This window comes from Chiloscyllium plagiosum, unplaced genomic scaffold (assembly GCF_037043375.1).
Source record: "Chiloscyllium plagiosum isolate Xiang-an unplaced genomic scaffold, Cpla_swu_hap1 HiC_scaffold_7, whole genome shotgun sequence".
Lineage (NCBI taxonomy): Eukaryota > Metazoa > Chordata > Chondrichthyes > Orectolobiformes > Hemiscylliidae > Chiloscyllium > Chiloscyllium plagiosum.
Genome location: NW_028270145.1, coordinates 111,469,963 through 111,496,481, shown reverse-complemented (window position 1 = coordinate 111,496,481; position 26,519 = coordinate 111,469,963). Strand labels below are relative to the sequence as shown.

Below are 26,519 nucleotides of genomic sequence, written 5' to 3'. Positions count from 1 at the left end.
GCATACACATCCCTGGACAGTATTGAAGGAGCTTTATTTCCTGCTCTAAAGAGTAGCGAAATCTTTCAGTTTAAAGGTCTAGAGGGAGCTTTACTCTATCCAATCCCATTCTGTCCCTGTCTTGAGAGTGTTTGATAGAGACAGTGTCAAAGGAGCTTTATTCTTTATCTAACCCCATGTTGTACCAGTCCTGGGAGTGTTTGATGGGGTCACTGTAAAGGCAGCTTTACTTACAGTTTAAAAAAGTAGAGAGGGCTTTACGTTCAGTTTGAAAGTGTCGAAAGGTGTGGCACTGGAAAAGCACAGCAGGTCAGGCAGCATCTGAGGAGAGTCAACATTTCGGGCATAAGCCCTTCATCATGCTTCTCGGATGCTGCCTGACCGGCTGTGCTTTTCCAGCGCCACACTATTCGACTCTGACTCTCCAGCATCTACAGTCCTCAGTTTCTCCTGTTCAGTTTAAGAGAGTAGAGTGGGGGATGTGCTGGGGCATGAAGGTGCACATTGTGTTGGAGTACAATTCTATTCCTGTTGATGACACACAGTGCCTCTTGGGTGCCCAGTTTTGGCTTGCTACATCTGCTCAAAGTCTGTCTTATTTAACTCATTGACACAACATGACAGAGGGTATTCTGAATGTGAAGATGGGATTTCATCTCCACAAGTACTGTGCGCTGGTCACTCATACCAATATTGTCCCGGACAGAAACATCGACAACTGCCTCTTGAAGTCCTTGACATGTGCATGTCTGGACAATGGGGAAAATGTGCACACTCCACACGTGTTTAACTTTGTACATCCCAGTCCAACACTGCCATCCCCAAACCACACAGACACTCATCCAAGGCTGAAATCAAAGCCAGGTGCCTGAGCCACCGTGCCACCCTGAGTTCGGAAAGTGCTGTTTAGTGGTGAGGTGCTGGGGACTGTTGCTGAACACAGAGACCTTGGAGTGCAGGTTCATAGCTCCTTGAAAGTGGAGTTGCAGGTAGACAGGATAGTGAGGGGAAAGTGAGGACTGCAGATGCTGGAGATCAGAGCTGAAAATGTGTTGCTGGAAAAGCGCAGCAGGTCAGGCAGCATCCAAGGAGCAGGAGAATCGACGTTTCGGGCATGAGCCCTTCTTCAGCATTTCAGACAGGATAGTGAAGCAGGCATTTGGTATGCTTTCCTTTATTGCTCAGAGCATTGAGTATAGAAGTTGGGAGGTCATGTTGCGGCCTACAGGACATTGGTTAGACAACTTTTGGAATACTGCATTCAATTCTGGCCTCCCTGCTATAGGAAGGATGTTGTGAAACTTGAAAAAGTTCAGAAAAGATTTACAAGGATGTTGCCAGGGTTGGAGGATTTGGGAGAGGCTGAATAGGCTGCAGCTGTTTTCCCTGGAGCATCAGAGGCTGAGAAGTGACCTTATAGAGGTTTGTAAAATCATGAGGGGCATGGATGGGGTGAATAGTCAAGGTCTTTTACCTATGTTAGGGGAGTCCAGAACTAAAGGGCATAGGTTTAGGATGATAGGGGAAATATTTAAAAGGGACCTAAGGGGCAACCTTTTCAAACAGAGGGCAGTATCTGTATGGACTGAGCTGCCAGAGGAAGTGGTGGAGGCGAGTACAATTACAACATTTAAGAGGCATTTGGATGAATATATGAATAGGAAGGGTTCAGAGGGATATGGATCAAGTGCTGGCAAATGGGACTAGATTAATTTAGGATATCTGGTCATCTTGGACACATTGGAGTAAAGGTTCTGTTTCTATGCTGTATAACTCTAAGGCTCTAAAACTCTAAACCTTGGTAACTTGCTGCAGTCCATCTTGTAGATGGTACACACTGCTGCTACTGAGTGTCGGTGGTGGAGGGAGTGGGTGTTTGTGAATGTGGTGCCGATCAAGCGGCTGCTTTGTCCTGGATGGTGTCAAGCTTCTTGAGTGTTGTTGGAACAGCACCCATCCAGGCAAGTGGGGAGTATTCCATCCCCCTCCTGACTTGTGTCTTGTAGATGATGTGCCTGTGTTTTGTATGTCTGTGTGAGAGTGTGTGTCTGTGTGAATGTGTGTGTCTGTGTGAATGTCTGTGATTGAGTGAGGGTGTGTCTGTGTGAATGTGTGTCTATGTGAGAGATTGTGTGTGTGTGTGCATCTGTGTGAATGTGATTGAGTGAGTGTGTGTGAATGTGTGTGTCTGTGTGAACGTGTGTCTATGTGAGAGATTGTGTGTGTGTGTGAATGTGAGTGTGTCTGTGTGAACGTGTGTCTATGTGAGAGATTTTGTGTGTGTGTGTGAATGTGAGTGTGTCTGTGTGAACGTGTGTCTATGTGAGAGATTTTGTGTGTGTGTGTGTCTTTGTGAGTGTGTGCGTCTGTGTGAATGTCTGTGATTGAGTGAGTGTGTGTCTATGTGTGTGTGTGTGTGTGTATACCCATGTTTGCGTTTGCCTGCGTGTACACTTACGGACTCTCTTATCCATGGAGCCTGTCTCCGTCTACCCCTACTGACCTAAGGATTCGGCCTACTAGTGTGCTGTTGCCATGGTGACTCGTGTGGGCCTATTATCCAGCATCCTGCTAATAGCAGGAGTCGGCTTCTGTCTGTTAATCTTTTTTTTCTCGTTTTTTTTTGTTTCCCCCTTTCTGCGGCTGTTTCCACAGTGACCCCAGACAGGCAAGAGAGTGTGGGAGATAAAGCAGTGCAGTCTCCACAACGTGTTCCCCTCCCCACCCCACCACCCACACTCTTTCACTGTCACAGGCCTTTTGTGTAGCTGTGCTTGACTGCGTACATGGACTAATTAAATATCCGAGGCCCCTAATCAGTTTGTGCTAATTGTAGCCAGTGAGTTTGTGTAAGGCATGTCAGTGTGACAATGTAGCCCGTGACCACACAAATACGTACCTTACAGAGCCTCCTGCTCGTGGGTTTGGGAGCATGCATTTGATGTATTTGTTCTATTTCTACTTACCCAGAGAGGAAGAGATCTCCATCTTCCTCCTTCACAAACGGTCAGTCCTACTCAGCTGATCGAAAGCTGCCGGGAATCTAAAACCCTCCGCCAGAAATTCACTTCACCCTCCTCTGCTGCCGAAAGAGAATCGTGCATTTTAGTAGCGCCTCTCGCAGCTACAGGGCACTACTCTGCCGCTTTTTAAAACGTCGTGTGAAATTACAGAGGTTTATAAAATCATGGGTAGGATGAACAGCAAGGTCCTCTTCCCCCAAGGGTGGGGGAGTCCAGAACTAGAGGGCATAGGTTTAAGGTGAGAGAGGAAAGATTTAAAAAGGGACCTGAGGGGCAACCTTTTCACACAGAGGGTGGTGCGTGTATGGAATGAGCGGCCAGAGGAAGTGGTGGAGGCTGGTACAATTACAACATTTAAAAGGCATCTGGATGGGTATATGAATAGGTGGGGTTTAGAGGGATATGAGCCAAGTGGGATTAGTTCTGCTTAGGATATCTGGTCGGCATGGTTAAGTTGGGCAGAAGGATCTGTTTCTGTGCTGTCTGACTCTTTGACACTATCTAGGACAAAGTGAATTGCAGATGCTGGCGATCAGAGTCGAAGAGTGTAATGCTGGAAAAGCGCAGCAGGTCAGGCATCATCCGGGGAGCAGGGGAATCGATGTTTCAGGCAAGAGCCCTTCATCATTCCCAAACGTTGAATGCCCTGCTCCCTGGATGCTGCCTGACCTGTTGCGCTTTTCTAGCACCACACTCTTTGACACTAGCTGCAATTCACACACAATATGATCCAATGAGAACACATGAAATCAGTAGACCATAAGAAATGGGTAACAGGAGTAGCCATTCGGCCCCTCGAGCCTATGCTGCCATTCAGCAGGATCATGGCTGATCCAACATTCCTCACATCCTCTTTCCTGCCCTTTCCCTGTAACCCTTGATTCTCCTCCTGAGCAATAATCTCTCTCAGCCTTAAATATACGCAAGGACTCTGCCCCCACAGCTCTCTGGGGCAAAGAGTTACAAAGACTCCCAACCCTCTGAGAGAAGAAATTCCTCCTCATCTCAGTCTTAAATTGGCGTCCCTTTACTCTCAGACTATGCCTCTCGCCCTAGACTCTTCCATAAGGGGTAATATCTGTATTATCCAGCAGACGCCTGAATGCTGCTGACTCCTGCATTGCTGTGATACAAATGTTCATTTACGTAGCACCAGAGGAACAGTGCAATCCACCTCTGACCAATACCTGACGCATGGGCCTGTGTTGTGTAAAAGTGAAGAAGCGTTTTCAAGTGAAGCCCTTCAGTCCACGATGTTGTGCCCAACATGCCCCAAGTTAAACTAATCCCTTCTGCCTGCCTGTAGTCCGTAGCCCTCCATTCCTTGTATAATCATGTGCTTATGTAAAAGTCCCTTAAATGACCCTGTCATCTCTGCCTCCACCAGCACCCTGGCAGCGCGATCCATACTCCTCCCATTCTCTGTGTAAAAAAACATGCCCCTCACATCTCCTTTGAACTTTTCCCCCTTTCCCCTTAAATGCATCTCCCCCTAGTATGAGACATTTCAACTCTGGGAAAGACATTCTGACCGTCAACCCTACCCATGCATCTCATAATTTTATAGACTTTTATCAAGTCTCTGAGGGGAGCCTCTATTGCTCCAGGACAAAAAAAAACTGAGTTTTTCTAGCCTTTCCTTATCATTCATACCCTCTAATCCAGGCAGCATCCTGGTAAACTTCTTCTGCCCCCTTTCCACAGCCTCCATATCCAAACTCTAATGTGGTGACCAGAATTGAATGCAATACTCCAAGTGTGGCCTAACCAAAATTTTATAATGCTGCAACGTGACTTCCTGAATCTTGTATTCATTTTCCTGATCAATAAAGACCATAAGACATAGGAGCGGAAGTAAGGCCATTCGGCCCATCGCGTCCACTCCGCCATTCAATCATGGCTGATGGGCATTTCAACTCCACTTACCCACATTCTCCCCGTAAGCATGCCATATGCTGCCTTTACCGCCCTATCTACTTGTGTGGCTATTTTCAGGGAGCTATGGATTTGAACCCCAAGATCCCTACGTACGTCAGTGCTGTTCCGGGTGCTGCCAGTAACTGTAAATTTTTCGTTAACATTTGATCTCCAAAGTGCAGCACCTCACACTTGCCCAGATTAAACTCCATTGGCCATCTCTCCGTCCCTATCTGCAACTGACCAATATCCCACTGTGGGTCTGGAGTCACATACAGTCCAGACTAGGTAAGGATGACAGATTTACTTCCCTGACAGACATTAGCGAATCAAATGGATTTTTATGACAATTAACAGTTTGTTCCAGATTCTTATTGAATTCAAAAATCACAATCTGAGCCGGTGGGATTCAAACCCATATCCCGAGAATATTAACCTGGGGTTCTGGATTACTAGGCCACACAATGATTCCTGAAGAAGGGCTAATGCCCGAAACGTCGATTCTCCTGTTCCCTAGATGCTGCCTGACCTGCTGCGCTTTTCCAGCAACACATTTCCATCTCTGATCTCCAGCATCTGCAGACCTCACTTTCTCCACACAATGTCACTGTCTCACCAAAATTTCTAAGAAGGTCAAAGAGATTAGTAAGGAGGCAAAGGACGATCATCCTCTGATGCATCAAAACTTTGGATTGTAGTTGATAATTCATCAAATCACTCTATGAAATGTGGCTAGAATTTGCAAACCCATCCATCAGACACGGATAATCCCAGTGAACCTTCTCTGAGCTGCCTCCAGTGGAATATCTTTCCTTAAATAAGAGACTAAAGCTGCTCCCAGTGCTCCCGATGTGTCTCCCCAGCACCTTGTAGCAGTTTGCAGTAAGACTTCCCTACTCTGATACTCCAACCTCCTTGAAATAAGGGCTAGCATTCCATGAGGCCTTTCTGATTCCCTGCTGCCCCTGGGTGGTAGCTTTCTGTGTTTCATGTACAAGTTCCCCCCCCCCCCCCCCCCCAGTCCCTTTGTGTTGCAGCTCTCTGCAGTTTCCCTCCATTTAAGTAATATTCTGTTCTTTTGTTCTCCCTTTCCAAAATGAACAACTTCCCTTTTTCTCACATTATACTCCTTTTGCCAACTTTTTGCCCTTTTACATAAAAGATATCTTAGCCTGCTGGACCAACTTTCCTCATTCCTGAAGAAGGGCTAATGCCCGAAACGTCGATTCTCCTGTTCCCTAGATGCTGCCTGACCTGCTGCGCTTTTCCGGCAACACATTTCCGAGACTTGAAAAAGCTCAAGTACAAAAGCAGATGGCTGGAAGGTTATGTGGGAACATCTGGACACTATTATACTTGTCTATGACAAAGGATGCATTGTAGCCTCAGATGTGTTGGAACTTAATAGATAAAGGAACACATGACAACATACTGCCAGGAGCAGGCAAAGCCAATCTAATCTGACACCCGCACTACCATTTACTTAATTCATTGCCACAGAAGGCTGTGGGGGCCGGGTGATTGAGTCTATTTAAGACTGAGATAGATTGGTTCTTGAGTATCAAGGAGATCAAGGGTTACGGGAAGAAAGTGGGAGAAGGGAATTGAGAAACTTAACAGAGTCAAAATATATGGTGCTGGAAAAGCACAGCTGGTCAGGCAGCATCCGAGGAGCAGGAGAGTCGATATTTCTGGCATAAGCTCTTCATCAGGCTCAGGAATGTCATTCCTGATGAAGGGCTTATGCCCGAAATGTCGATTTTCCTGCTCCTCGGATGCTGCCTGACCTGCTGTGCTTTTCCAGCACCACACTGATCTAAACTCTTGAATATTAATGAGGCAATTGGGCTGTTAACAAGGCCTTCAGAGCTCAGTATGTACTCAATGGGCCGAATGGCCCACTTCCACACTGTAAGGATTCTGTGATTTCACATTTCAAGCATCTGCAGGATTTTGCCTCCTATACAAAAGTAATTATTGGAGGTCAATCATCTCAACTCCAGATCATCTCTGCAGGAGTCCCTCAGGATAGTGTCCTAGGCCCAACCATCTTCTGCTGCTTCATCAGTGACTTTCCCTCCATCATGAGGTCAAAAGTGAGGATGTTCGCCAATGAGGACCACTGACTCTCCAGAGAAAGCAAAAACTTTGTGGACACTTTAAAGTCGGCTAGATGCTTTAATGGATATCGATAATCGTGTTTAAAAAAAGTGGGCGGCACGGTGGCACGGTGGTTAGCACTACTGCCTCACAGCGCCAAAGAACCTGGGTTCAATTCCCTCCTCAGGTGACTGTCTGTGTGGAGTTTGCACATTCTCCCCGAGTCTGCGTGGGCTTGCTCCCACAGTCCAAAAATATGCAGGTCAGGTGAATTGGCCACGCTAAATTGCCCATAGTGGTAAAAACAATGACTGCAGATGCTGGAAACCAGATTCTGGATTAGTGGTGCTGGAAGAGCACAGCAGTTCAGGCAGCATCCAAGGAGCTTCGAAATCGACGTTTCGGGCAAAAGCCCTTCATCAGGAACTTTTGCCCGAAACGTCGATTTCGAAGCTCCTTGGATGCTGCCTGAACTGCTGTGCTCTTCCAGCACCACTAATCCAGAATTGCCCACAGTGTTAGATGAAGGGGTAAATGTGGGGGAATGGGTCTGGGTGGGTTGCACTTTGGCGGGTCAGTGTGGACTTGTTGGGCCGAAGGGCCTGTTTCCACACTGTAAGTAATCTATTCTAATTGCACAATTTTCAGCACCATTCACGATTCCTCAATTACTGAAGCAGTCCATGTCCAAATGCAGCAATCTGGACAGTATCCAGTTTTGGGCTAATAAATGGCAAATGTTATGATGTTCAGCACACTGGGGTTTACCATTGACTGGAAACTGAACTGAACTCAGTGCATAAACACAATAGTTATAAGAGTAGGTCAGAGGCTAGGAATCCTGCAGTGAGTAACTCAACTCCTGACTCTGTGAAGCCTGTTCCACCATCTGCAAGGCACAAGGCTGGAGTGTGAGGGAATACTCCCCACTTGAATTAATTAACAAAAAAGTTCAGAATTATCCAGGTCTCATTCCTTGAAAGGGAACATTGTGTACATATGTTTCCTGATGAAGAGCTTAGACTCTCCTGCTCCTCAGATGCTGCCAGACCTGCTGTGCTTTTCCAGCACCACACTCTTCGACTCTGATCTCCACCATCTGCAGTCCTCACTTTCTCCTCCATCTCCACCGTGGGCGGCACGGTGGCACAGTGGTTAGCACTGCTGCCTCACAGCGCCAGAGACCTGGGTTCAATTCCCGCCTCAGGCGACTGACTGTGTGGAGTTTGCACGTTCTCCCTGTGTCTGCGTGGGTTTCCTCCGGGTGCTCCGGTTTCCTCCCACAGTCCAAAAATGTGCAGGTTAGGTGAATTGGCCACGCTAAATTGCCCGTAGTGTTAGGTGAAGGGGTAAATGTAGGGGAATGGGTCTGGGTGGGTTGCGCTTCGGCGGGTCAGTGTGGACTTGTTGGGCCGAAGGGCCTGTTTCCACACTGTAAGTAATCTAATCTTTCCATCTGCTTCAAGCACGACATAGGCCAAATTTCTCTTTGGCTTTACTTGACTACTTGGTCATCAGATAAGAGGGCATGGTGTGGGAGTTGGTACATTGGCGTGGATAGAGATTTAACAAACAGTGCGTGAGGGGTAAGGGGGTTCATTTACAGGTTAATGACCCATGGAGTTCCACAGGGATCAACACTGGGACCACGACTGTTCACAATATTATGTCACTTCCTTGAAGGAAGTGAAGGTACTGTACCCAAATTTGTAGTCAGCTTAAAAATAGGTGGAATGGCAAATAGTGTGAGGGATACAGACGGCTCACAGAGAGGTAAGGTTCCGTGAGTGGGGGGAAATCTTCCAAATGTGGTGTAATGTGAGAAAAAGGGAAGTTGTTCATTTTGGAAAAGGAGAACAAAAGAACAGAATATTACTTAAATGGAGGGAAACTGCAGAGAGCTGCAACACAAAGGGACTGGGGGGGGAACTTGTGCATGAAACACAGAAAGCTACCACCCAGGGGCAGCAGGGAATCAGGAAGGGCTCATGGAATGTTAGTCCTTATTTCAGGGGGGTTGGGGTATAAGAGCTGGAAATGTGTTGCTGGAAAAGCGCAGCAGGTCAGGCAGCATCCAGGGAACAGGAGAATCGACGTTTCGGGCATAAGCCCTTTTCCAGCAACACATTTCCAGCTCTGATCTCCAGGATCTGCAGACCTCACTTTCTCCTTGGGGTATAAGAGTAAACTGCAAACTGTACAAGGTGCTGGGGAGAGCACATCGGGATCACCGGGAGCAGGCTTGGTCTCTTATTTAAGGAAAGATATTCCACTGGAGGCAGCTCAGAGAAGGTTCACTGGGATGATCCATGTCTGATGGATGTTAGGACACTGAAGGGGAAAATACATGAGTCATGGGATTGCAGATCCTACCACATTTCACTTGCAAACACTTCTTCACTTTTACACAACACAGGCTCATGCGTCAGGTATTGGTCAGAGGTGGATTGCACTGTTCCTCTGGTGCTAGGTAAATGAACATTTGTATCACAGCAATGCAAGAGTCAGCAGCATTCAGGCATCTGCTGGATAATACAGATATTACCCCTTATGGAAGGGTCTAGGGCGAGGGGCGTAGTCTGAGAGTAAAGGGAGACCAATTTAAGGCTGAGATGAGGAGGAATTCCTTCTCTCAGAGGATTGAGAGTCTTTGTAACTCCTTGCCACAGGCAGCTGTGGGAACAAGAGTCCTTGCGTATATTTAAGGCTGAGAGAGATTATTGCTCAGGAGGAGAATCAAGGGTTACAGGGAAAGGGCAGGAAAGTGGATGTGAGGTCAGTGGATGTTGAAGGGGGAGCAGGCTCGACGGGCCGAGTGGTCCACTCCTGTCCCTAGTATGTTCTTATCTAATCCTCTGATCATCTTGTATGTAAAGAGAAATGCTCCAGCCTCAACAGCCCTCTGTGGTAAAGAATTCCACACACTCATTCTCCTCTGAGAGAAGAAATTTCTCTGCATCTCTGTCTTAAACTGTGACCTTTTATTCCGAGATGATATCCTCTGGTCCCAGATTCTCCCATGAGGGGAAGCACCCTCATCTTCCCTGTCAAGTTCCTCTAGTGAATAAATATTCCTGTCAGTCCTCCCTTTCCATCGAGACCTAGGCCTCTGAGGGATTCGAAAAGTCTGGTGAAAATTTGGAAATGAGGGTATTGTCTGACCAGGGCCCGGTGAGTTCACGACCAATAGATGGGCAGCTGGAAAAGCACAGCATGTCAGACAGCATCTGAGGAGCAGGAAAGTCAATGTTTTTGTCCCCAAACCCTTTGTCCTGCCTTTTCTGCTCCTCAGGTGCTGTCTGATCTGCTGTGCTTTTCCAGCGCAACGTCTATTGATACTGACTCTCCAGCGTCTGCACTCACAGAGTCACAGAGATGAACAGCACAGAAACAGACCCTTCGGCCCAACCCGTCCATGCTGACCAGATATCCCAACCTAATCTAGTCCCATTTGCCAGCACTTGGCCCATATCCCTCTAAACCCTTCCTATTCATATACCCATCCTATACTAGCCTCCCTCCTGTAGGAAGGATGCTGTGAAACTTGAAAGAGTTCAGAATAGATTTACAAGGATGTTGCCAGGGTTGGAGGGTTTGAGCTACAGGTAGAGGCCGAATAGGCTGGGGCTATTTTCCCTGGAGCGTTGGAGCCTGAGGGGTGACCTTATAGAGGTTTATAAAATTATGAGGGGCATGGGTAGGCCTTTTAAATGTTGCAATTGTACCAGCCTCCACTACTTTCTCTGGCAGCTCATTCCATACACGTACCACCCTCTGCGTGAAAAAGTTGCCCCTTAGGTCTCTTTTATATCTTTCCCCTCTCACCCTAAACCTATGTCCTCTAGTTCTGGACTCCCTGATCCCAGGGAAAAGACTTTGCCTATTTATCCTATCCATGCTCCTCATGATTTTGTAAACCTCTACAAGGTCACCCCTCAGCCTCCGATGCTCCAGGGAAAACAGCCCCAGCCTGTTCAGCCTCTCCCTATAACTCAAACCCTCCAACCCTGGCAACATCCTTGTAAATCTTTTCTGAACCCTTTCAAGTTTCCCAACATCCTTTCTGTAGGAGGGAGACCAGAATTGTGAGCTCACAGGCTGATGGGGGAGCAGCACTTTGCTGTGAGTTAAGATGTCACCATTTGGATGGGTGAGAGTTTACCGGGACTGGAATATGGGGATCCAGCCGGGACAGGGACTGGTGTAGACAAGTGTCCAGGTGAAGTGTCAAGGTGATAAAGCAACTGATGAGCTGAGATGGAGGTGAGTTTGGACCATATTACACAGAAGTAAAGAGGTGGTCTCAGGGATGTTGTGAATCTATGATTGGAAATACATCTTGAGACCCAAAGATGTCACAAAGGCGGAAAATACTCATTGTCCCTCATGTTAGCAGAGATAAGTTACAATGGCAACTTATAAATGGGACAGGCCTGCCACCTGGTGGTTGGGTTAGGATCTGACAATTGGGATTCATGCCAGTCCCAATCGGAGCAGTATCTAGCGTATCAGCAGATATACACGACCCTATTGGCTGACCCAGAAGTGGATTACACCTCTTCCCACCCTATCTCCTGCAAAAATGCCATCCCGTATTCCCAATTCCTCCGCCTCCGCCGTATCTGCTCCCAGGAGGACCAGTTCCACCACAGAACACACCAGATGGCCTCCTCCTTTAGAGACCGCAATTTCCCTTCCCATGTGGTTAAAGATGCCCTCCAACACATCTCGTCCACATCCCGCACCTCCGCCCTCAGACCCCACCCCACCCCACCTCAACCGTAACAAGGACAGAACGCCCCTGGTACTCACCTTCCACCCTACCAATCTGCGCATAAACCAAATCATCCGCCGACATTTCCGCCATCTCCAAACAGACCCCACCACCAGGGATATATTTCCCTCCCCACCCCTTTCCGCCTTCCGCAAAGACAGTTCCCTCCGTGACCACCTGGTTAGGTCCACGCCCCCCCCTCTACAACCCACCCTCCCATCCTGGCACTTTCCCCTGCCACCACAGGAATTGCAAAACCTGTGCCCACACCTCCTCCCTCACCTCTATCCAAGGCCCTAAAGGAGCCTTCCATATCCATCAAAGTTTTACCTGCACATCCACCAATATCATTTATTGTATCCGTTGCTCCCGATGCGGTTTCCTCTACATTGGGGAGACTGGACGCCTTCTAGCAGAGCGCTTTAGGGAACATCTCCGGGACACCCGCACCGATGAACCACACCGCCCCGTGGCCCAACATTTCAACTCCCCCTCCCATTCTGCCGAGGACATGGAGGTCCTGGGCCTCCTTCACCGCCGCTCCCTCACCACCAGACACCTGGAGGAAGAACACCTCATCTTCCACCTCGGAACACTTCAACCCCAGGGCATCAATGTGGACTTCAACAGTTTCCTCATTTCCCCTTCCCCCACCTCACCCCAGTCCCAAATTTCCAGCTCAGCACTGTCCCCATGACCTGTCCTACCTGCCTATCTTCTTTTTCACCTAACCACTCCACCCTCCTCCCTGACCTATCACCATCCCCACCCCCACTCACCTATTGTACTCTCTGCTACTCTCTCCCCACCCCCACCCTCCTCGAGCTTATCTCTCCACGCTTCAGGCTCTCTGCCTTTATTCCTGATGAAGGGCTTTTGCCCGAAACGTCGATTTCGCTGCTCCTCGGATGCTGCCTGAACTGCTGTGCTTTTCCAGCACCAATAATCCAGAATCTGGTTTCCAGCATCTGCAGTCATTGTTTTTACCTGACCCAGAACTTCCCCCATTCCACCAATCAAACACATTTGCAGCACAGAACGGAGGCTATTCAGCCCATTCTGCACATGCTGGTATTTTTGGAAAATCAATGACCCAATTAATTCCACCTGCACTTTTCCCAGGGCCTGCAAATATTTTGAGTACGTACACAGGCAAATCCCACTTTAAACTTGCAATTGAATCTGGTTCTGCGGCTGTTTTAGATTTGGATTTTATTATCGTGTGTACTCAAGTGCAGGAGTACACTGAAAGTGTACAATGTCACCACACACCACGTCATCTTAGATGGTACCTAGGTACCAAATAGTCCCGCTAATGGAAATATTTTTCCTCAGATCCTCCATCCCTCCCCAGCTTCCTTGTTGAGTCTCTTCTGTCTGTGTTCCACTTGTGACTGATCCTCCTTGGAGCGACCCCTTCCCTTTATCCCCACCCCCATCACTGACATCTCCTAATCCCTGGGTCCATTTGAATAAATCTTCACTGCACACTTCCTTTGAAATCTTGATGTCCTTCCTAAATGCAAAGACGATATTCTAGCTGAGCTCTACCCTCTTATTTATAAACGGTTGAATAAAATGTGTGCAATTCTGGTCTCCCTACTATTGGAAGGATGTTATCAAACTTGAAAGGGTTCAAAAAATATTTACAAGGACGTTGCCAGAGTTGGAGAGGCTGAATAGGCTGGGCCTGTTTTCCCTGGAGCGTTGGAGGCTGAGGGGTGACCTTATAGAGGTTTATAAAATCATGAGGGCATGGACAGAATAAATAGACAAGGTATTTTCCCTGGGGTGGGAGAGTCCAGAACTAGAGGGCATAGGTTTAGGGTGAGAGGGGAAAGATATAAAAGGGACCTCAGGGGCAACCTTTTCACCCAGAGGGTGATGCGTGTATGGAATTAGCTGCCAGAGGAAGTGATGGAGGCTGGTACAATTACAACATTTAAAAGGCATCTGAGTGGGTATATGAGTAGGAAGGGTTTGGAGGGATATGGGCCAAATGGGATTAGATTTATTGAGGATATTTGGTCAGCATGGATGAGCTGGACTGAAGGGTCTATTTCTGTTTCTTACATCTCTATAATCAGCAATGGGTTCATCATTAGACTCTTAATGTCAGAATCTTATTGAATTCAAAATCCACCATCTACCATGTTGGGATTTGAACCCAGATCCCCAGAACATTGCCTTAGTCTCTGGATGAATAGTCCAGTGACAACACCTTGAGGCCACCACCTCCCTGAGGGAGTAACATAGGAGAATTGAGTTGAAGGAGTGGAATGGCAGAGTTCCTTCGAGAGGCTGAAGAACCCCCTCCCACACTCTGCTGTTGCCTGCCCGAAGGGACTGACTTTCTCCCGGGTGATTTCTGAGTCAAAGCACGAACGCAGAGTCCAGAACACAGTCCTCTCACCCTCGGTGCTCCCTCTGGAAAATGAAACACTTCATGGATCATTCTGATGGAGTGAATCCTGAGGTGATGATTAAACAGCTGTCTTCGAGAGACCTGCAAATTGCTTCTGTCTCCCGTAAGGCTGCAGCTGGATGAGATTCAAGCTTGCGAGACAGAGCTGTGTAAATACCAGCCCACTCCCCGTTGTATCTCCTGCAGTTTTCATTCCCTCTCTCTCTCTCTCTCTGTTTTTTCCCACAGAGGAATGCGTTCCACTCCCTGCCAAAGCCAGCGAGACACAGCGACACTTTCCGCTTCCTGCTGCTGACCTTTATCACAGTAGCTTGCATTGCTGGCATCCTCATTGCTGGAGCTGTCATCATCTGCCTCAGACAGAATGCCAAGCAGCGGCAGAAAGAGAAACTGGCTGGACTGGGCCCTGAAGGAGGGACTGACACCTCCCTCGAATATCAGGTACATATTTCCCTCCAACAGCGAGTACACACTCCCTCCAAGATCTGATGGGTGTGCTCCTCCGATGTCAGGTACATGCGCCTCTCCAGTATCGATCTGCACTCCCTCTAACATTGGGTCCGTGTATCCTTCCATTATCAGGTACACGCCTGTCCATTATCAGGTACACGCCTGTCCATTATCAGGTACACGCCTGTCCATTATCAGGTACATACACACTTCCAATGTTCCTATATCAAGTAAATGCATACCTCCAATATTAAGAACATATGTCCCTCCAGTACTAATTACACATGTCCCTCCAAACGTGTGCACACTTGTCCCTCCAATGTGGGGTACATGCCTCTGAACAATATCAGATACCTGCACGCCTCCAATATAGGGTGAGCACGTCTCCAACAAGAGGAGGGGCCAGTGTTGTAATTATTCAAATACAGCTTTCTCGGTCTGACAACAGAGATCCCACAATGGTGGGTGGTTCCTGACTGCACTGATTCACCTGCTCTCGTCCCGTGTCAGACACATGGTCTTGAGTCAAGACCTTTCTGTCAGGGATTCCTTGCTCTATGGATATAACGGGATTGGGATTAGCAGCTGGTAGGAGGGGGCTGGAAACCGGGGAAGGTACAAGAGGCGAGTACTAGAGCACTGAGGAGAGAGATCCCGGAGAGCTGGTGGGGCAGGAGGGAGGTGGTGGAGATCAAGACAGCAGAAACCACACCAGATATCGCACAGACTTGGGGGGGGGGGGGGGGGGGTTGGACAACACTGTAACCCTCCAGGGAACCAGAGGGAGCGAGCTCACAAATGGAAATGAAGGCAAAACGCTGCAAATTGTTGCAGCTCTGAAGCAGACAGCGAGAAAGCTGGAGAAACTCAGCAGGTCAGGCAGCACCTGCGGAGGGAGAAACAGCATTAACGATTCAAGTCCGGGATGACTATGCTTCAGAGTCCTTCCCTCCTCACAGACGCTGCCAGGCCTGCTGAGTTTCACCAGGAATCTCCCTGCTCGCCTCTTAATGGAAATGTTAATATTCACCAGGGATATTCATCAAATCCCTACAGGGTGGAAACAGGCCATTCAGCCCAACCATTCCACACCGACCCTTCAAAGAGTAACCCACCCAGACCCATCGCCCCCTACCCTATTACTCTACATTTCCCATGAGTAATGCACCTGACCTACACATCCCTGGACACCATGGGTCATTTCCCATGACCAATCCACCCTGACCTGCACGTCTTTGGACTATGGGAGGAAACCGGAGCACCCGGAGGAAACCCACGCAGACACAGGGAGAACGTGCAAACTCCACATGAGATATGGGAATGGAGTGGGGTTGGGGAATCTAAATGGATGGCTCTTTCAAAGAGCTAGCAGAGGCTCGATGGGCCAAGCGGCCTGCCAGGGCAGAGACAGCGGGCAGCAAAGTGGACGGGCACGCACCATTCTCTCGGGACCAAGCGGATGTTGTGATTTCTCTCGGCAGGAACTGTGCCGCCAGCACATGGCAGCTAAATCATCCTACTCCCGCACGGAGACGGTGGACACTTCCCGGGTCAGCAGCGTCTCTTCCCAGTTCAGCGACGCTCCCCAGGCCAGCCCCAGCTCCCACAGCAGCACCCCATCCTGGTGTGAGGAACCCGTCCAGTCCAACATGGACATCTCAACCGGTCACATGATTCTGGTAAGCAGCTCAGACAGAGGGGAGAGCGGGGCCCTCGCTTCAGGTTGGATTGCAGCACAATGAGAGCAGGCCCGGGGAGGACGGCAGTGACGTGGGTATTAATAGGGACGTGGAGTACGATAGACAGATTCCTGGGATGGCAGGACTGACCGCACAAAGTGAGATTGGTTCAGTTCGGACTATATTCATTGTCTTGGAGAGACCACGTCTGGAGTATTGTGCGCAGTTTTGGTCTCCTTATCAGAGGAGAGAGATTCTGGTGATGGAGGGAGTGCAGCGAAGGTTTACCAGACTGACTCCTGGGATGACACAGCCGGTCAGCCAGCATCCGAGGAGCAGGAGAATTAGATTAGATTCTCTACAGTGTGGAAACAGGCCCTTCGGCCCCACAAGTCCACACCGCCCCTCCGAAGAGAAACCCACCCAGACCCATTCCCCTACCCTATATTTACCCCTGACGAACGCATCTAACACTGTGGGCAATTTAGCGTGGCCAATTCACCTAACCTGCACATCTTTGGATTGTGGGAGGAAACCGGAGCACCCGGAGGAAACCACGCAGACACGGGGAGAATGTGCAAACTCCATACAGACAGGTGGGAATCCAATCCAGGACCCTGGTGCTGTGAGGCAGCAGTGCTAACCACTGAGCCACTGTGCCGTCCTGATGAAGGGCTCTGAGCCAAAACATCATTTTTCCTGCTCGCCGGATGCTGGCTAACCTGCTATGTTTTTCCAGCACCACACTCTCCACTCTAACCTCCAGCATCTGCAGTCCTCACTTTGTCCTGATCCCTGGGATGGCAGTAGTGAGGTATGAAGAGAGACTGAATCAACTAGGAATACCTTCACATTAGAAGAATGAGGGGGATCTCAGAGAAACGTATAAAACTCTAACAGGACTAGACAGGGATAAACACAGGAAGGATGTTGTGAAACTTGAAAGGGTTCAGAAAAGATCTACAGTGATGTTGCCAGGGTTGGAGGATTTGAGCTACAGGGAGAGGCTGAACAGGCTGGGGCTGTTTTCCCTGGAGCGTCGGAGGCTGAGGGGTGACCTTATACAGGTTTATAAAATCATGAGGGGCATGGATAGGGTAAATGAACAAACCTTTTCCCTGGGGTTGGGGAGTCCAGAACTAGAGGGCGTAGGTTGAGGGTGAGAGGGGAAAGATATAAAAGAGACCTAAGGGGCAGCTTTTTCACGCAGAGGGTGGTACATGTATGGAATGAGCTGCCAGAGGGTGTGGTGGAGGCTGATACAATTGCAACATTTAAAAGGCATTTGGATGGATATATGAATAGGAAGGGTTTGGAGGGATATGGGCCGGGTGCTGGCAGGTGGGACTAGATTGGGTTGGGATATCTGGTCAGCATGGACGGGTTGGACCGAAGGGCCTATTTCCATGCTGTGCATTCTATGACTCTATGACTGTATGTTCCCAATGACCAGGGAGTCCCGAACCAGGGGGTCACAGTCTAAGGATATGGGGAGGCCATTCAGACTGAGATGAGGAGAAATGTCTTTACCCAGGGAGTGGGGAGAATGTGGAATTGTCTCTCATAGAAAGTGGTTGGGATCAAAACATTGAATGTTTCCAAGAAGGAGTTAGATAGAGTTCTCAGGGCTAAAGGGGTCCAAGGGAATGGGGAGAAAATGGGACCGGGGACTGCGTTGGATGATCAGCCATGATCATATTGAATGGTGGAGCAGGCTCGATGGGCCGAATGGCCTACTCCTGCTCCTGTTTTCTGTGTTCCCGTATAATAGCTAGCAGCTGGTGCTGAGCTTGTTTTCTTTGATTGAATATTGTGTACATTCCTGAACACTACACCATAAGGAAGATGAAAATGTGTTGCTGGAAAAGCGCAGCAGGTCAGGTAGCATCCAAGGAGCAGGAGAATCGACGTTTTAGGCATGAGCCCTTCTTCAGGAATGAGGAAGGTGTGCCCAGCAGGCTAAGACAAAAGGTAGGGAGGAGGGACTTGGGGGAGGGGCGTTGGAAATGCGATAGGTGGAAGGAGGTTAAGGTGATAGGCCAGAGTGGGGGTGGGGGCGGAGAGGTCAGGAAGAGGATTGCAGGTTAGGAAGGTGGTGCTAAGTTCGAGGGTTGGGACTGAGACAAGGTGGGGGGAGGGGAAATGAGGAAACTGGAGAAATCTGAGTTCATCCCTTGTGGTTGGAGGGTTCCTAGGTGAAAGATGAGGCGCTCTTTCTCCAGCCGTTGTGTTGCTATGGTCTGGCAACGGAGGAGTCCAAGGACCTGCATGTCCTTGGCAGAGTGGGAGGGGGAGTTGAAGTGTTGAGCCATGGGGTGGTTGGGTTGGTTGGTCCGGGTGTCCTAAAGGTGGTGGCCGTGCTAAATTGCCCACAGTGTTAGGTGCGTTAGTCAGGGGTAAATATAGGGTCGGGGAATGGGTTTGGGTGGGTTTATCTTCGGAGGGTCAGTGTGGACTTGTGGGCTGAAGGGCCTGTTTCCACACTGTAGAGAATCTAATGTAATCTAATTCTCCTGCTCCTCGGATGCAGGCTGACCTGCTGTCCCAGAGGCAACACCTCTGGGGCACTCGGACCAACCAAACCAACCAACCTGTGGCTCAATACTTTAACTCCCCCTCCCACTCCACCAAGGACATGCAGGTCCTTGGACTCCTCCATCGCCAGACCATGGCAACACGACGCCTGGAGGAAGAGCGCCTCATCTTCCGCCTAGGAACCCTCCAACCACAAGGGATGAACTCAGATTTCTCCAGTTTCCTCATTTCCCCTCCCCCCCACCTTTTCTCAGTCCCAACCCTCAGACTCAGCACCGCCTTCTTGACCTGCAATCTTCTTCCCGACCTCTCCGCCCCCACCCCCTCTCCGGCCGACCACCCTCACCTTAACCTCCTTCCACCTATCGCATTCCCAACGCACCTCCCCCAATCCCCTCCTCCCTACCTTTTATCTTAGCCTGCTGGACACACCCTCCTCATTCCTGAAGAAGGGCTCATGCCTGAAACGTCGATTCTCCTGCTCCTTGGATGCTGCCTGACCTGCTGCGCTTTTCCAGCAACATATTTTCAGCTCTGATCTCCAGCATCTGCAGCCCTCACTTTCTACCAGAAGGAAGATGGGCAGGCATCAGAGTTAGCGTAGAGGAGGTTTACGAGAATGGATCCAAGGATGAGAACAGATTAGAGAATTTGAAAACTGTTCTCCGTGAGGAGGGAGATTTGATAGATGTTTCTGGAATCATGATTGGTCTGGACAGAGAGAGAGAGAGAGAGAGACTGTGCCCACTCAGAAGCGGATTGAGAATGAGAGATTTAAAGTGTTTAGTGAAAGATGCAAACTTTTTCACACAGCTTAGTTAGGAAATGTGGAGGAGGCAGGCTCAACTTAAGCATTGAAGACAACATTGAATGGTTATTGAGGCAGAACTAGTGGGGAAGGCAGAAGAATGGCATTAAATCACAATGTCTAGATTAGAGTGGTGCTGAAAAGCACAACTGGTCAGGCAGCATCCGAGGAGCAGGAAAATCAACGCTTCGGGCAAAAGCCCTTCATCAGGAATGAAGGCAGGGAACCTCCAGGGTGGAGGAGATGGTCATTTAGAGAGTCAGTACAGATATGACAGGCTGAATGGCCTCCTGCACCGTAACGACTATATTACAGTAAGTGACATAGGAGCAGGAGATAGTGAGTAGGTGAAAGGGGAGGATAATGTTGGAGAGGAGCGGGAATGAAGGAATGATATGAGGGTTGGATTTTCACCAGGACGGAAGGAGGAAGAGGCAAAAGGAGTATTCGAGAGCAGGTGAAGAGAGGGTGACAGAGTGAATTTTCAGGAGTGAGGGAATGGGAGAAGAGGCAGCCAAGCCAATGTTTGATAAAGATTGGTTTTTACTTATTTCACGGAACACGGGCATCGCTTTCTGGGGCCAGCATTTATTCCCCGTCCCTAGTTGCCCCTTGAGAAGGTGGGGGTGAGCTGCCTTCCTGAACCGCTGCAGTCCATGTGCTGTAGGTTGACCCGCAATGTCCCTTAGGGAGGGAGTTCCAGGATTCTGACTCAGTGACAGTGAAGGAACGGTGATATATTTCCAAGTCAGGATGGTGAGTGGGTTGGAGGGGAACTTGCAGGGGGTGGTGTTCCCATGGATCTGCCGCCATTGTCCTTCTGGGTTTGATTTGATTTAGAAAGAACCTATGGGGCAACATTTTCACGCTGAGAGTGGTTTGTGTGCGGAATGAACTGCCAGAGGAAGTGGTGGATGCGGGTCCAGTTACAATGTTAAAAGACATTTAGATAAGTTCATGAAAAGGAAAGGGTTTGGAGGGATATGGGCCAGGAGCAGGCAGGTGGGACTAGTTTAGTTTGGGATTATGTTCAGCATGGACTGGTTGGACCGAAGGGTCTCTTTCCGTTCTGTATGACTCTGATTCTACAAACACATCCCTCCCCTGCATCTCTTGCCCAAACCTTTGAATTTTGACCCCCTAGGTCATTGTGTCATCAATCTTTTCCATTCCTGAGTCCAACTGAAAGAGTTGATATTCTCCCTCATCACATTTCCTTTGCCCCATTTACGGAGCATTGAGTCAAGGCCCTGGCCGTCCTTCCCGCCACACGGTTTGACATCTTTGTTTCTTCACCAGGCGTACATGGAAGACCACCTGAAGATCAAGGACCGTCTGCACAAGGAGTGGGAGGCCCTGTGTGCCTATCAGGCTGAACCCAACTCGTGCTCCATCGGACAGAGTGAGGTTAACATCAAAAAGAGTCGAAATCCTGACTTTGTCCCTTGTACGTGTGAGAGATTGTGTGTGTTTTGGTTTTCAAAAGTAAGGGGAGGGAGTTTTGTTCCTAGGAGTGGGGATGAAGGTAGAGGAGGACTCGGTGAATGGTTCTTTGGGACTGGCAGGTCAGGGACAATGAGAGGGAGAGTGTGGCCCCTGTGATAGTGCCACTGTCTCGTTCTCTGGAGACTTGTCCCTGAAGACACAAGTTCAAAATCCCAAAGGCAACTAATAACAACTAATGTGGGCCGAAGGGCCTGTTCCTATGCTGCACTGTTCTATGTTGGAATAACTCGGGTATATGAAGCTCAGTAATGATGACAATGAGAACTGCCGTTGGCTGTTGTTTTGATGGCAGTGCAGCACTCCAACAGTGTTGGCACTTCTTGGTATCGTGCTGAAGTGTTTGTGGAGTGGGACTTGTATCTGACCCAAAGAGGTGACGAGTTGTACTGAGAACAACCGCACTGTGGCAACTTCTGCCAAACTGGGGAAATGTTCCACCAGCATTCAGTACCACGGACTGAGTGAGCAACAATGTCATAGTTACACAGGCTTGGCAGGGTCAATGCTGACAGGATGTTTCTCCTCAGGTTCAGGTCTAGGAGCAGAGGGCACAGTCTCAGAATAAAGGGGCACCAATTTGAGACTGAGCTGACGAGGAATTTCTTCTCTCAAGAGGGTTGAGAGTCAGGAACTCCTTGCCACAGAGAGCTGTGAGGGCAGAGTCCTTGTGTCTATTTCAACACCTAAAATGCCTCAAAAAAAAAAGGAGCAGTTGTTACAGCCAGATATTTTCCCCGTCCTCCATCTTGGAATTACCCAGAGTCCATTGCCGAAGGGTCTGTTTCCGTGCTATACATCTCTATGACTCTGTGACTCAATTTAAGGCTGAGATAGGTAGATTCTTGATCAGATTCGAGAGTGTGGTGCTGTCCTCACTTTCACCTCGGTTCTTGATCAGTCAGAGAATCAAAATGGACGTGAGGAATTTGAATTACAATTAGGTGTGTTGTCACACGTGCTCACATGAGTGAAACATTTACAAACTTTCTACTTATAGTACCAGCTTAGGTACAAACGTAAAAACCGAAGGAACTGCAGACGCTGTAAATCAGAAACAAAAACAGACACTGCTGGAACAGCTCAGCAGGTCTGGCAGTATCTGTGGAGAGAAATCAGAGTTTACGCTTCAGGTTCAGTGACCTTTCCTCATTGTTGGCTTATGTGCAGAAGATAGGGTGGGGAGAGGGGGTGAGGAGTAAACAAAAGGTGGGGATAGATCCGAAAGAGAGAGAACAGTTGGACGGACACAGGAGTGGATACCGATCTGGCTGGGAGGGTGAATAGCTGTTCATGGAGACTGTTAGTGGCTAACCATAGGTAGTGTGTAACAGCAGGGTAATCCACCCTGGAAGGTGTTTGGGCACTCTGCTTGCTGAGCAGGGAGGAGGTAAATGGGCATTAGCCGCCATTTCCGCCACCTCCAGAGAGATGCCACCACTAGACACATATACCCCTCCCCTTCCTGGTCTGCCTCCCTCTGGAACACCCTGGCCCACTCCTCCATCACTCCCAACATTCCTGCCACCCCCAACAGCCCCACGGCACCATCCCCTACAACCGCTGAAGGTGTAACACCTGCCCGTTCACATCCTCCCTCCTCAGTTTCTGAGCGTGTGTTCTACGATGATCACTCTGCTATTATACCCACAGCCTATTGTTAGACACTAACATTCTCCTAGGGCTGGCCATTCTCCCCTCCTTTGTCTGACCAACTCCTCTTCTCTTTCTTTACTCTATCCCTATGTATTATTTACTCCTTACCCCCTCCCCCACCCTATCGTCTGCAGATAGACTGACATTGTCCTAGCCACCATCAGTTCTAAGGGTCACTTGACCTGAAACATTAACTCTGATTTCTCTCCACAAATGCTGCCAGACCTGCTGAGTGTTTCCAGCAATTCTGTTTTTGTTAGATACTAAAGATACTTAGGTAGAGGATCTTAGGAATAAATTAGAAAAATAAAGAAATAAAGATTTCAGCATTTCAGTCCTTCGCTCAGACCACACCGGGCCCTCCCCTCGAGATCACACCAGGCCCTCCCCTCCTGAATGCACCAGGCCCTCCCCTCCAGACCACACCAGGCCTACTCTCCTGACTGCACCAGGCCCTCCCCTCCAGACCGCACCGGGCCTACTCTCCTGACCGCACCAGGCCCTACCCTCCTGACCGCACCAGGCCCTCCCCTCCAGGCCGCACCGGGCCCTCCTCTCCAGGCCGCACCGGGCCCTCCCCTCCAGGCTGCACCGGGCCTTCCCCTCCAGGCCGCACCGGGCCCTCCCCTCCAGACCGCACTGGGCCTACTCTCCTGACCGCACCGGGCCTTCCCCTCCAGACCACACCGGGCCCTCCCCTCCAGGCCGCACCGGGCCCTCCCCTCCAGGCCGCACCGGGCCCTCCCCTCCAGGCCGCACCAGACCTCATGATCCTACTGAATGGTGGAGCAGGCTTGAGGGGCCAAAAGGCTGACTCCTGTTCCGATCTCTTATGGTTTTATAGAGACAGCTCTAGCTGCTGCAGTCTAATCCAGAGTGATATTTATCTGAACTACATCCAACTTCTTATTAACTGGAGCAAATCAGAAACATTTTCTGCCACATTCCTCGTGCCATTCTGGAGCAGTTGGCTGCTGCAGGGAAGGATTTGAAATAATCTGCTCATAACAATGGAATTGTACAAACATGTGGAGACCATTCAGCCCATTAAGCCTGTTCTCAGGTTTTAAAATCTCGGAGTAGTCCGACTCCCTGCCTCTTTTCCCAGTAGCCCATTATTTGTTTTGATATTTTTAGATCAGGAGGAGGCCATTCGGCCCCTGAAGCTTGCTTCACAATTTAATACGATTATGGCTGATCTCATCTCGGCCTCAACTCCACCTCTTGCCCCCTCTCCGTTACCCTTCAACCCATTTCTAATTAAAAATCTATCTTTCTCCTCAACTTTATTGAGAGTCCTATCTCTTCTGTACCTGCGCTCCAAAACCTTCCTTAAGTGTGGAGCCTGGAATTGGAGATGGTGGCATTGTGGTAATGTCACTGGACTAGTATCTTATGAGGAGAGGTTGTTGAGGTTGGGCTAATACTGAAACATGAAAGGATGAGAGGCGACCTTATTGAAACGTACAAGATTCGGAGGGGAGATTCAGAATAGCTTAACCCTTTGAAGGAGAGACCAGAACTGAAGGGCATCATCTCTGAGTAAGGGTCCAACATTTGAGGCAGAGATAAGGAGGGATTCCAGGGGTGTTACAACACAGCGGTGAACCCTTCTGCTAATTAAACCCAACACACAGAAAAGCTCAGCTTCCCTCATAATCTGTTAAAGTATGAGTGACAGAGAACTCCCCGAATTCCACTACTTAAAGGAGAAAATGTCAATGTATTCATTAACTCTTAAAGTGAACATTAAACAACAACTATTTACAATCTAATCCTCCTTTCTCTTAAAGGTTTGTTACCTACCTCCCGCTCTATAACAATATACTGATCCAATAAAGCACCCATTAAGTTTACATCAACTTAATTTTCAAAACCAGACAGCAGCTGTCATCTCCATTGTTGGTCTTCCTGTTTGTAGATCTCCCTGGGTCATCTTTGGTCTTCTGCTGGAAAGATGTTTCATATGAAAAAGGTACCTTTGACAGAGAGTGTTTTTCAGGCAGTCTCTCAGTGGCAGTTGGTACTGTCTCCGGCTAACTGTCCAAAATGCCGGCTTCTTTTATACCCCAAACATCGGATCGCCTCATTGGTTCAATGTTGTCAAAACAGTAAAAATCAAATTTGATTGGGTTTTAGTATCCTGGGGTATAACTTAAATTGATTGGTTAAATTCAAATGGTGGTCAAAACAACTGAGGTACCTAATTTATAGCCAAATGTTATATATTTTTAAGTTTCCAGTACATTCTGAGACTGCCAGTCATTCACCTGACAGTTGCCTGAAAACTCTCACTGCCAAACAGCATTCACTCTCTCATAAAGGTACAGTACACACCTTCAAATTCATAGTAGAGGGTAGTGATTCTGTGGAATTCTTTACTGCAGGAGGCTGTCGAGGCTGGGTCATTAAGTATATTCAAGGCTGAGACAGACACTGAGAGAATTGAGGGTTATGGGGAAAGTGGAGCTGAGGATTATCAGATCAACTGTGATCTCATTGATTGGCAGAGCAGACTCAATGGGCTGAATGGCCTATTGCTACTATGTCTTATGTCTTAAAGTAATCTGAGCTAATGTTTGAGGGGACTTGGGTTCAAACCACACCACAGGAGCAGGGGGAATTTAAATTAAGTTTATAAATCTGGAATTGAAAACTGATCTCAATGATAGTAGCCATGACAATTATCCTCCACTGTGTAGCAATCTATCTCATTCACTAATGTCCTTTCGGGAAGGAAACTGCCATCCTTACCTGGTCCGGCCTGCACGTGACTCCAGACCCACAGCAATGTGATTGATTCTCAAACTGCCTCCTGGGTAATAAATGCTGACCTCACTGGCATACCCCATGTATTACAAAATAAAGAGAAAAAAAAATCCTCCATCAGGGGCCTAGCCAGCAGCTTATCTAAGTTTGGCATAATTTCTTTGATTTTGTACTGTTTTGTCTCTGTTTATGAAGGCAAGGATCTTTCAACAGTTGTTAAGAGAATGTTCTGCCACCTTCCGAGATTAGTGTGTCTTCATCTACGGGACTCTGTATTCCTGCTCCTCTTAAATTTGTATCATTTAGTAAATTTGACGGAGGCTAAATTTGCTCATTCTCTGACTAACTGTCCCTAATGCACCACTTTAGATCTTTCGCCATCCGCACTGTTAATTATAGCACTTGAAAGCATATCGCAGGAACATTTAGTAACGTAATTGTTGTTGGCATGGAGACGGGGGCCTGTGTATTTTTGTGTGACCCTGTTCCAATGCAGCTCGTGTCTCAGTGCAGGATGGAGTCTAATCGCCAACTCTAAAACTACTCATGCTTTTTAATTAAATGATCTATTAGGAAAACCATTCGACTGCCCAACTCCAAGTCTTTAGTTAGCTCTCCACTACTGTGTAATGAGTGCACCACAGCAATGAGGTAGAAGTCTTAGAGAGAGTACAGGTCATAGTTTAATAAGAATTTGTATGACAGTGGTATATAAGATTGAGACATCCAATGGAGAATTGGATGATTATATAGATAGAAATGATGTGCAAAGATATAGGGCCTTTATATAAGAATGTAAGAACTAGGAGCAGGAGTAGGCCATTCAGCCCCTCGAGCCTGCTCTGCCATTCAATACTATCATGGCTGATCTCATCTCGGT

At 48.5% G+C, this 26,519-nt stretch overlaps 1 protein-coding gene across 1 annotated transcript in view; it reads left to right on the top strand.

The window, feature by feature from the left end:
* Positions 1 to 26,519, top strand: part of LOC122551951 (receptor-type tyrosine-protein phosphatase-like N) — a 241,737-nt gene that overhangs the window by 174,784 nt on the left and 40,434 nt on the right. Inside the window, exons 13-15 of the mRNA XM_087989355.1 lie at positions 14,468 to 14,680; positions 16,171 to 16,368; positions 21,011 to 21,158. Coding sequence (XP_087845481.1) covers positions 14,468 to 14,680; positions 16,171 to 16,368; positions 21,011 to 21,158 — 559 coding nt within the window. The remainder of the gene's footprint in view (positions 1 to 14,467; positions 14,681 to 16,170; positions 16,369 to 21,010; positions 21,159 to 26,519) is intronic.